The sequence below is a fragment of the Heptranchias perlo genome, chromosome 14 (genome assembly GCF_035084215.1).
Source record: "Heptranchias perlo isolate sHepPer1 chromosome 14, sHepPer1.hap1, whole genome shotgun sequence".
NCBI lineage: Eukaryota > Metazoa > Chordata > Chondrichthyes > Hexanchiformes > Hexanchidae > Heptranchias > Heptranchias perlo.
The window spans coordinates 37,662,679-37,674,887 of record NC_090338.1 but is presented as its reverse complement, the minus strand read 5'-3'; the positions used below and the strand labels follow the sequence as shown (position 1 = coordinate 37,674,887).

General features: G+C 44.0%; 1 protein-coding gene across 10 annotated transcripts in view; it reads left to right on the top strand.

Moving 5' to 3' along the window:
- The window catches only part of ankhd1 (ankyrin repeat and KH domain containing 1), a 160,156-nt gene extending 149,376 nt beyond the window's left edge, over positions 1–10,780 (top strand). For 7 of the 10 annotated variants that reach the window (XM_067996301.1, XM_067996300.1, XM_067996304.1 and 4 more), the window contains 2 exons: positions 8,914–9,081; positions 10,250–10,780. In XM_067996301.1, coding sequence (XP_067852402.1) covers positions 8,914–9,081; positions 10,250–10,309 — 228 coding nt within the window. In that variant the 3' untranslated portion in view covers positions 10,310–10,780. The remainder of the gene's footprint in view (positions 1–8,913; positions 9,082–10,249) is intronic. The other 3 variants (XM_067996302.1, XM_067996299.1, XM_067996297.1) reach the window with 1 other exon arrangement.
- The last annotated feature ends 1,429 nt before the right edge of the window (positions 10,781–12,209 follow it).

Below are 12,209 nucleotides of genomic sequence, written 5' to 3'. Positions count from 1 at the left end.
CAGCAAGACCTGGACAACATCCAGGCTTTGGCTGATAAGTGGCGAGTAACATTTGCACCAGACAAGTGCCAGGCAATGAGCATTTCCAACAAGAGAGAGTCTAACCACCACCCCTTGACATTCAACGGCATTACCATCGCTGAATCCCCCACCATCAACGTCCTGGGGGTCACCATTGACTAGAAACTAAACTGGACCAGCCTCGTAAATACTGTGGCCCCAAGAGCAGGTCAGAGGCTGGGTATTCTGTGGCGAGTAACTCACCACCTGACTCCCCAAAGCCTTTCCACCATCTACAAGGCACAAGTCAGGAGTGTGATGGAATACTCTCCACTTGCCTAGACGAGCGCAGCTCCAACAACACTCGAAGCTGTTCTTTCATCGTCACGGGGTCAAAATCCTGGAACTCCCTAGCACTGTGGGAGAACCTTCACCGCACAGACTGCAGCGGTTCAAGAAGGCGGCTCCCCACCACCTTCTCAAGGGCAATTAGGGATGGGCAATAAATGCTGGCCTTGCCAGCGACGCCCACATCCCATGAACGAATTTTTAAAAAAGCCTCCACTTTCCCGCCCAATCTCCATATCCCTTGATTCCCTTAGAGTCCAAAAATCTATCTATCCCAGTCTTGAAGAAACTCGATGACTGAGCATCCACAGCCCGCTGTAGTGGAGAATTCCAAAAATTCGGAACCCTCTGAATGAAGAAATTCTTCATCTCGGTCTTAAATGGCCGACCCCTTATCCTGAGACTCTGCCCCCTAGTTCTAGACTTGCCAGGCAGGGGAAACAACCTTTCAGCATCTACCCTGTCAAGCCCCCTCAGAATCTTATGTTTCAATGAGATCATCTCTCATTCTTCTAAACTCCAGAGAGTAGAGCCCATTCTACTTAATCTCTCCTCATAGGACAATCCTCTCATCCCAGGAATCAATCTAGTGAACCTTCATTGTACCGCCTCCAAGGCAAATATATCCTTCCTTGGATAGAGTCTAAAACTGTACGCAGCACTCCAAGTGAGGTCTCACCAAAGTCCTGTACGTTTGTAGCAAGACTTCCATACTCTAATCACCTTGCAAAGAAAGCCAATATGCCAATTGCCTTCCTAATTACGTGCTGTACTTGCATGCTAACATTCTGTTTTTCATGTACAAGCACACAGAGATCTCTCTGAACACCAACATTTGATAGTCTCTCACCATTTAAAAAAAAATTCTACTTTTCTATTCTTCCTACCAAAGTGAATAACCTAACATTTCCCCCACATTATACTCCATCTGCCACCACCTTGCCCACTCACTTACCTTTACAGACTCCTTGTGTCCTCCTCACCGCTTACTTTCCCACCTAGCTTTGTATCGTCAGCAAACTTTGGATACGTTACACTCGGTCCCTTCATCTAAGTCATTAATATAGATTGTAAATAGCTGAGGCCCAAGCACTGATCCTTGTGACACCCCACTAGTTACAGCCTGCCAACCTGAAAATGACCCACTTATCCTTACTCTCTGTTGTCTGTCCATTAACCAATCCTCTATCCGTGCTAATATATTACCCCCCAACCCGATGAGCCATTATCTTGTGTAGCAACCTTTTATATGGCACCTTATTGAATGCCTTTTGAAAATCCGAATGCACTACATCCACTGGTTCCCTTATCTACCCTGCTACTTACATCCTCAAAGAACTCTAATAAATTTGTTAAACACGATTTCCCTTTCATAAAAACATGTTGACTCCGTCTAATCAAATTATGATTTTCTAAGTGCCCTGTTACTACTTCCTTAATAATGGATTCCAGCATTTTCTGCCTGCAGTTACCTGTTTTCTCTCTCCCTCCTTTCTTGAATAGTGATGTTACATTTGCTACCTTCCAATCCCCTGGGACTGTTCTAGAATCTAGGGAATTTTGGAAGATCACAACCAATGCATCCACTATCTCTGCAGCCAGCTCTTTTAGAACCCTAGGATATAGGCTGTCAGGTCCAGGGGATTTGTTGGCTTTTAGTCATAGAATCATAGAAAGGTTACAGCATGGAAGGAGGCCATTGATCTATCAAGACCGTGCTGGCTCTCTGCAAGAGCAATCCAGCTAGTCCCACTCCCCTGCCCTATCCCCATAGTCCTGCAAGTTTTTTCCTTTCAAGAACTTATTCAGTTCCCTTTTGAAGGCCATGATTGAATCTGCCTCGGGCAGTGCATTCCAGATCCAAACCACTCGCTGTGTAAAAAAAAGTTTTTCCTCATGTTACCTTTTGGTTCTTTTGCCAATCACCTTAAATCTCTGCCCTCTGGTTCTTGACCCTTCCGCCAATAGGAACAGATTCTGTCTATCTACTCTGTCTAGACCCTTCATGATTTTGAATACCTCTATCAAATCTCCTCGCAACAGTCTCTGTTCTAAGGAGAACAACCCCAGCTTCTCCAGTCTATCCACATAACTAAAGTCCCGCATCTCTGGAATCATTCTAGTAAATCTCTTCTGCACCCTCTCTAAGGCTTGTCATCTTTCCTAAAGTGCTGTGCCAGAACTGGACACAATACTTAAGTATTAAACACTGGCCGAACCAGTGTTTTATAAAGTTCATCGTGACTTCCATACTTTCGTACTCTGTGCCTCTACTTATAAAGCCCAGGATCCCGTATGCTTTTTAAACCGCTTTCTCAACCTGTCCTGCTACCTTCAACGATTTGTGCACATATATCCCCAGATCTCTGTTCCTGTCCCCCTTTTAGAATTGTGCCCTCTAGTTTATATTGCCTCTCCTCGTTCTTCCTACTGAAATGTATCACTTCTCATTTTTCTGCGTTAAATTTCATCTGCCACGTATCCGCCCATGCCACCAGCCTGTCTATATCCTCTTGAAGTCTGTCACTGTCCTCCTCACTGTTTACTATCCTTCCAAGTTTTGTCATCTGCAAATTTTGAAATTGGGCCCCAGTCCAAGCCATTAATATATATCTAGAAAAGCAGTGGTCCCAACACTGACTCCTGGGGCACACCACTGTACACCTCCCTCCAGCCCAAAAAACAACTGTTCACCACTACTCTCTGTTTACTCATTTAGTACCTCGGCCATCCCCTCTGCCTCCATGAGTAGATTTCCTTTATGGTCCCTAATCGACTCCACCCCTCCCCTTGCTACCCGTTTATTGTTTACGTACTGTAGAAGACTTTTGGATTCCCTTTTATGTTGGCAGCCAGTGTATTCTCATACTCTCTTTGCTCCTCATATTTCCGTTTTCACTTCCCCTCTGAACATTCTATATTCAGCCTGGTTCTCACTTGTATTATCAACCTGACATCTGTCATACGCCCCTTTTTCCCATTTCATCTTACTATCTCTTTTGTCATCCAGGGAGCTCTGGCTTTAGTTGCCCTACCTTTCTGTCTCGTGGGAATGTGCCTAGACTGTACCCGATCCATCTCTCTTTAAAGGCCGCCCACTGTTCAATCACAGTTTTGCCTGCCAGTCTTTGAGGGGCGGTGGGGGGGGGGGGGAGCGGGAGGGGCGGTGGGGGGGGGGGGGGGGGAGCGGGAGGGGCGGTGGGGGGGGGGGGGGGAGCGGGAGGGGCGGTGGGGGGGGGGGGGGGGGAGCGGGAGGGGCGGTGGGAGGGGCGGTGGGGGGGCGGGAGGGGCGGTGGGGGGGGGGGGGGGGGGGGAGGGGAGCGGGGGGGGGGGGGGGGGGGAGGGGAGCGGGGGGGGGGGGGGAGCGGGGGGGGGGGGAGCGGGAGGGGCGGTGGGAGGGGCGGTGGAGGGGGGGAGCGGGAGGGGGGGGGGGGGGGAGCGGGGGGGGGAGCGGGGGGGGGGGGGGGGGGGGAGCGGGAGGGGGGAGCGGGAGGGGGGAGCGGGAGGGGGGAGCGGGAGGGGGGGAGCGGGAGGGGGGGAGCGGGAGGGGGGGGGGGGGGAGCGCGCACAGAGAGATGTCAGGGTGATCATACAAGTGAGAACCAGGCTGAATCCAGGTCCTGTTCTGTAGCTATTCTAAACCTTATGATACTATGATCGCTGCTCCCCTGCTGACACTTGTTCCACTTGGCCCGCCTCATTTCCTAGAATGTCCAGCAAGTCCAGTAATGCCTCCTTCCTCGTTGGGCCGGAAACACGTACTAGTCAAGAAAATTATCCAGAACACATTTCAATAATTCCTCCCCCCTCTTTGCCCGTTATTATTATCGTTATCCCAGTCTATAGTTGAAGTCCCCAGTTATCACTACTCCATAGCTTTTGCACCTCTCTGTAATTTCCCTGCAAATTTGCTCCTCTGGATCCTTCCCACTAGTTGGCGGCCTATAGAATAAACCCCGTAGTGTAATGGCACCTTTTTTATTTCTTAACACTAACCAAATACATTCTGTCCTTGAACCCTCCAGGACATCCTTTCTCTCCAGTACTGCAATATTCTCCTTAATCAATACTGCCACCCCCCCCCCCCCCCCCACCCCACCTCTTTCCTATCTTTCCTGAACACCTTGTATCCAGGAATGTTTGGTACCCAATCCTGCCCTTTTTAAAGCCAGGTCTCCGTTATCGCCACAACATTCCCATGTGGCTATTTGCGCCTGCAGTTCATCAACCTTGTTTACCACACTTCGTGCATTTGCACACATGCACTGCAAACCAGTCCGCGACTTTCTTGTACTCTCTCTTAGTCTGAGCCTACCTAATACTGTATTATTACTTGCTCTAGTGCTATCTGTCTCTCCCGATCCTTAGCGCCTCTTGTTTTTCCTTTCTAATGCTACATCCTGGTGCCCATCCCCCTGCCAAATTAGTTTAACCCCCCTGCACAGCACTAGCGAACCTCACCGCGAGGATATTGGTCCCAGCTCCGTTGAGGTGCAACCGTTCTTGTACTGGTCCCACCTGCCCCAGAACTGTAAAGCCCCGCCTCCTGCACTATCTCTCCAGCACGCGGCACCGGTTGCTACTTTTGAGGTCCTGCTTCTTGATCTCTTTCCTAACTCCTTAAAATCTGCCTGCAGGACCTTATCCCTCTTTCTACCTATGGTGTTGGTTCCAATATGAACCATGACCCCTGGCTGGTCGCCGTCCCCCCCCCACAAAGAATGTTCTGCAGCCGCACAGTGACATTCTTGACTCTGGCACCAGGGAGACAACATACCATCCTGGAATCAAGTCTGCGGCTGCAGAAATGCCTGTCTGCTCCCCTAACTAGAGAATCCCCTATCACTATTGCTCTCCTGACCTTTCTCCTCCCCCCTCCTGTACAGCTGAGCCACCCATGGTGCTATGGTCATGGCTCTGGCTGCACTCCACAGAGGAACCCACTCCCTCACCAGTATTAATAACTGTCCCATTAGTTTGTCTAGTACTTTTTCTCTACTGTTGTTAATTGTTTTAAGTTCCTCATTCTCATTTGCCTCTTGGTTCCCCACTATTTTTGGTATGCTTTTCTTGTCTTCTACTGTGAAGACAGATACAAAATATTTGTTTAACATCTCTGCCATTTCCTTATTCCCCATTATAATTTCTCCTGTCTCAGCCTCTAAGGGACTAACGTTTACTTTCGCTGCTACTCTTCCTTTTTTCATACTTGTAGAAGCTCATACAATCTGTTTTTATATTTCTTGCTAGTTTACTCTCATTCTATCCGCTCCCTTATCAAATTTTTGGTCATTTTGTGCTGATTTCTAAAACTCGCCCAATCCTCAGGCTTACTACTATTCTTTGCAACATTATAAGCCTTTTCTTTTAACCTAATACTAACCGTAACTTCTTTAGTTAACCACGGATGGGTCGCTTTTCCCGTGGAGTTTTTATTTCTCAATGGAATGTATGTTCGTTGAGAATTCTGAAATATTTCTTTTAATATCTGCCACTGCTTGTCTACCGTAATACCTTTTAATCTAATTTCCCAATCTACCTTAGCCAACTCGCCCCTCATACCTATGTAATTGGCTTTATTTAAGTTTGAGTCTCATTTTGGACTTGAGTATGTCATTCTCAAATTCAATGTGAAATTCATCATGTTATTATCACTCTTCCCCAGAGGATCCTTTACTATGAGATTTCGAAATAACCCTGTCTCATTGTACAAGACCAGATGTAAAATAGCCATTTTCCTGGTTGGTTCCGCGACATATTGTTCTAGGAAACTTTAACGAATGCATTTCATGAACTTGTCCTCTGGCCTACCTTGGCCAATTTGATTTGTCCAGCCTATATGAAGATTAAAGTCCCCCATGATTATTGCATTACCTTTGTTACAAGTTCCTATTATTTCTTGTTTAATACTCTGTCCAATGGTATAACTACTGTTAGGGGGCTTATAAACTACTCCCACCAGTGTTTTCTGGCCCTTGTTATTTCTTATCTCCACCCATACCGATTCTATTTCCTGATCTTCCGAGCCAAGATCCTTTCTCACTACTGTCCTTATGTCATCCTTTATTATCAAGGTACCCCCTCCCCCACTTTCCATTATGCCTGTCTTTCAAAATGTCAAGTACCCTCGAATATTTAGTTTCCAACCTTGGTCAACTTGGAACCACGTCTCTGTAATGGCTATTAGATCAAACCCACTTATCTTTCTTTGTGCCACTAATTCGTCTATCTTGATACGAATGCTTTGTGCATTCAGATAAAGAGCCTTTCATTTTAACTTTTTACTATTATTCCATGCTTTGACCTTATTCATTGATGCACTATTTCCGTTAACCACTCTGTCCCTTCCTGTCACACTCTGCTTATCCTTACCCAAATCGCTACACTGCTCTATTGCCTTGTCTTTTCTCTTTAGATTTCTAAATTTCCCCTCACCTGACCTTCCCCCCGCCCCACACGTTTTTTTAAAATTTAAACCCTTATAGCCCTAGTTATTCAATTCACCAGGACACTGGTCCCAGCCTGGTTTAAATGGAGCCCGTCCCAAGAGAACAGCGCCCTCTTTTCCCAGTACTGGTGCCAGTGCCCCATGAATCGAAACCCCTTCCTCCCACACCACTCTGAGTCTCGCATTTAACACTCTGATCTGCTTGACCCTATGCCAATTTGCACGTGGCTCAGAGATTATCACCTTTGAGGTTCTACTTACTAATTTAGATCCTAGCTCCTCAAACGCCCTCAGCAGAACCTCATTCTTCCACCTATGTCGTTAATTCCTACGTGGATCACGACAACTGGATCCTCCCCCTCGTGCTCCAAGTTCTTTGCCAGCCGCGAGGAGATATCCTTAACCCTGGCACTGGGTAGGCAATACAGCCTTCAGGACTTTCTATTGCGGCTGCAGAGAACAGTATCTATCCCCCTGACTATACTATCTCCTACCACTACCACATTCCTTTTTACTCCCCCCACTTGAATGGCCCCCTGTAACGCGGTGCCGTGGTCAGATTGCCCATCCCCCCAGCAGTCCTCGTCCTCATCCATACAGGTAGCAAGTATCTCGCACCTGTTGGACAAGGTCGAGGGCTGAGGCTCCTCCATCACTGCATCCTGGGTCCCCATACCTGCCTGACTTGCAATCACACCCTCCTGTCCCTGACCACTGACTACCTCTAAAGTACTACTTAACCAAAGGGGTGTGACTGGCTCCTGGAACAAAGTGTCCAGGTAACTGTCCCCTTCCCTGATGCATCACAATGTCTGCAGCTTGGACTCCAGCTCAACAACTCTGTTTTTATTTGAGTTCTAGTGTTTGCAGTTTTTGTTTTTAAGATTGCACTGCAAAAATGCAAGTTTTGTCATTTCTGGAAAGTTGAAATCAAATAGATTGTCAGTAGTGGCAGCCTTCTTTCAACTGTAATACATTGAAGTATGTGCTTGAACAATAACCTGCTCATAACTGCAAAAAATGACAATTGTCCAGCCTAGCTGGTTTTAAGCATGCACCCCAAGGAGGCTGGGATTCTTCATCTGTTTGGAGTAGTTTTTAGTAGGTGCAGAATCTACCTTTCTAAAATATTTGGTTCCAAACACCTTTGGATATTGTTTTTTTTTTATTACTTGATCACTTCATAATCATGCAGCTTGAAACATCAAAATTTTCTTGGATTGTAGAATTAAACCACAGTCTTGTGTATCCTGAGGCCAATGGCAACAGCTATCTTTGTGGTCCTCGATGGAATAAATTTTCAAATGCAGTAGCATCCAAAGCTCCCACTGTTGTCCAAGGAAGCATAGCTGAACCTGGAATGTCTTCAACTGGTAATCTCAAGACAGGTGTTCTATGCAGATTACTTCTGAAAATAGTCTTACACTGACACATTTCCTACATTAGATGGGGTGTCTGGATGTAATGGTGTAGCTGCAGCCCATGCTTTTTGATGCATCAAGAAGCTTGAACTTTTGAACAGGATGGTTGACCCTGTTTTTTGAGGAATAAATCCACAAGTAATCAGTAGGACTTTCTTCCCCTCACTATTTGCTATTCGCTTTGTGCTTAGAATCCATGAAGTTTTTGCTTTAATAATTAACTTCCCTTATGATATCTAGTAGTTTAATAGGACATTACAGTTAAATATTTTGCTTAAAATAGGTTCATTCATTTGCCTTGATCACAATACATGTGTTTCCTCTCCGAAGACGATGCATGCGGCAAAGGTATTATTTTCTTAGTATTAAGTGCTGACTTTCTATATAGATAAAACCAAGAGTATTTAGCTTCGGCTGTTAGGTGTTTGGTTTGCTTGAAGTTAGTAATTACCAAGTATCAGTTGGCTAACTGGGAAATGCTTTAGTTATGATACATCAGTAAGGTAAAGGCTCTGTCTCCTTCATTTGTCGAACTTCTATGTACAAATGAGTACACAGTTATCTAAATGGAAGAATAACTATTGGAATGCTGCCCTTGAAAAAAGATCTTTACAACAATCTTAATTAAGATTATTTTTTAAAGTCAGAAAAGAAACCTGGGACTTTTTATGAAACATGGAACTATTTTATTTTCAGCAGGGCTTGCCGCTTTCCATGTATGGGAATGCTATGATTCCTCCACATCCACAGTTAGCTGATGGCCCAGGGGCTCCTCTTTTTAATGGACTTCATGCTGCAGACCCTGCCTGGAATCCTATGATAAAGGTTGTCACAAACTCCTCTGAGAATGCTGACCCCCAACAGGTGAGAATAAAAATGAGCTTTGTGAGCTTTATTGATATGGGGATTTTGAGCTCTTTAAATTCGTAATAGGGTTCCACTGCATGAGTAAAATTGCAAAAAAGGGTATATTAGCAGCATTGAGCAGGTTTCTACTGAGGTTCTTGCAGTTGTCGCTGCCATCCAATTATGCGCTTGCCTCTCAATACTCCTTGTTGGGATCCTGTAAGACTGCAAGCTGGAGCTTGCTGTCCCTTCTTCTCATCCTTGTCCTCTCTGCTGCCTTAACATTTTTGACCACTCCATTTTCCCTTTGTCCTCTAAGTTCACCATGATTCTATTCAGTTCCTGCATCCCAAAAAAGGTTTTTCTCTTGTGCCACACAGTCACCTCTGATGTGTCCAATAGCTCCATCCTTGAGCCTGTCCTATTTAGTTATGTACTAACCCTCAACAACATCATCTGCAAGTACAGGGTCATCTTCCACATGTACGCTGGTGACACCCTAATCTTTCTCTCTGCTCCCCCCCACTACATATTCGAAAGCTGTTGACTTGCCTGGCATCTGTCTAGTCCTGGATGAGTTGAAATTTCCTTGAGTTAGTAAAACTTAAGCAACTGTTGAAGTAGCACACTTTCACATAAAAGTCTGATTTGCACCATGTACAGTGATGGTGTATCTTTAATCAGTGGGTATCCATTCTCAATGTATGCAATTTGTTTATGATCATGGGATTAGGGCTGAAAAGTTTATTTTTGCCTTTATACCAGTATCGTGGCAAAAACTTTTGCTTACATCAATAACTTAGATGTTGCTCAGAATCATATGTGTAGCAGTGAACATTCATCGAGTGTTAATATTGGGTTGCTTAGATGGTGCACGTAAGAACAAAGCAAACAAAAGTTTTAAAAAAAATTATTCTTATCATGTGTTTAAGCAAGCAGGGGGGAGAAAAAGCGACAGAATTTACCTGACTCAAAAAAAAAGCTCCATATCAACCATCCTTGTCCATTACTGGAATGACCTCTCCCCTTCATTCCTCCTTCTCCAATGTTAGAGCCTTAAAAACTTCAAGTCTTAATGATGGAACGTATTTACATGGTTTAGTGTTCTATGGTATTTACTTGCAAATGTCTATAATAGGATTATAGATGCCATAAATAAACATTCAGTTTTAATGAACTTTTGCAGGTGTGGCCTGGAACCTGGGCACCACATATTGGTAACGTGCATCTGAACCATGTCAACTAGAGGACGCAAGCATGCCCACAAATTCCTGACATGTCTTTCTGAGATTGAAACTAGATTGATCTGGGAAGAAATTAACAGGACAAAACTTTTCTGATGTGCCTAACTGAAATTCTGTGTGGGCTGTTACGCATGAACTTAATTGATTTACCACTGTCTATGAACAAAGTGATCACCTGCATAGCAGGTTCGGTTCTCTGGTTAGTTTAGCCATTTTGACTTAAGACTTGGGACAAACTATTCTTGTGCTGCTGGCTAAACAGTACTGTAAACTGCTTGTATGCAGCCGAGGACTAGATAATTATGTGAATTAATCCAGATGTTTTAGAGTGGTAAATACATGTATAATTGTTTACATACTAAAAAGGGTTAAAACGAGAGTAAATTTCATGTCGTATAGTGGCTCTACTTTATGTAGCCTGTATTAATGTGAAATATTTACCTTAATATTCAATAAAAATGAACAGTACCTCATTTTTAGCGTCTTTATTGCTGGTGGTTAATTATTTGGGTTGTATTTTGGGACGCAAGTTATAAATACAGCATGATTCTGAATGTTTACTCTCTCATACAGATGCAGAAACAATGTTAACATTCTGGTTGAGCCTTTGTAGAGCTGGGTGTACTTCAGTTTAATTTCTGTGTGTGTGCAAGAGCCATTGGTGATCACTGGTATTGATGAAACCATACCCTTGACTATTTGCATTAAATTAAAATGTTGATAGCTAGTTTATAGAGCCATGGGACATCTCATTATGAGCCCACTTATTTCTTTCTCCACAATGGCCTTCTGTGAGGGTAAGATCACTATTGAACGATGACATCATTGGAACAGACAGATCAGTTGATTTCCCACTCACATTTTGCATTGTAGAAGCAGGCGATACAAAATTATCAGGATAGATTATCGTCCTTGATACAGTACCATGAACAAGGTAAAACTATTCACTGCGAAGTCAGACAGTTGCCCTTTTTTTTAAAAAAAAGGCTATTTTCTGGAACTATGCTATGTGGTTTCATCCACTTGCATTTCTATATGCAGCCAGATTGTGGCAGTTACCAGTAGTTTTCTTTTGATACCAAGCCAGATTTTCTTTCAGTGGAGTTTGAATTTTATTGTTAATAAATTCAAGCCAGTGCATTTTTTGGATTTTATATATCGCTTTGTACAAAATCTTAGTTTAAAAATTTAAAACTTCTTTAAGAATTTATTTTCTGTAACAAATGGTCACAATCAGTCTACCATTTGTGCAAGCTTCATCAAAAGTTATAACGAAGCATAAAAATGTATCCAAATACTCAATTGCAAGGCTAGAATGGCAGATTCAAAGTCTTCTGTAAACGTACAAGTAGGATTGTTACAATTTGCACTAAAGAGAAAGCCAAGAAAAAGCATCAGAAAAGTGCATCAGCCCAAAGATCAAAGTCTGAAGTGGCATCAGAATAGACCTTGGCTAAATTTGCACATCAGATTGAAGTACAATGTGGGAGAGGATTTGTTGTTGTCCATTTTTTATTTTCCAGCCTTTGGGGATGAGCAGTACTCTAGCGTGGGCCATTTTCATGGATACTGCCAATGCAGTGGGCCTCAGTGTTGGTAGGAAAAAACTTATGTATTTCCAACTTTAACGCACCTGATGTCCCCATTCTGGGTGACTGGGGTGAAGATAATGCCAGGATTAATCTGGATTCGCTGAAAATCAACTCATCAGAGGTAGCAGACATTGAGATGAACATGAGTGATATTATCGATATCGACAACTGAAAGCAGCAGAGCATGATTCATGTTTCTTACTGCAGTTTCCAGGTTCCTCTGTAGAAGAGGGAACAGCATGATGTACCTACTCCACAAGTCTGAAGAATTTGCAGGCCTTCCAATCCAATCTTATGAGTTAAGTGAAAT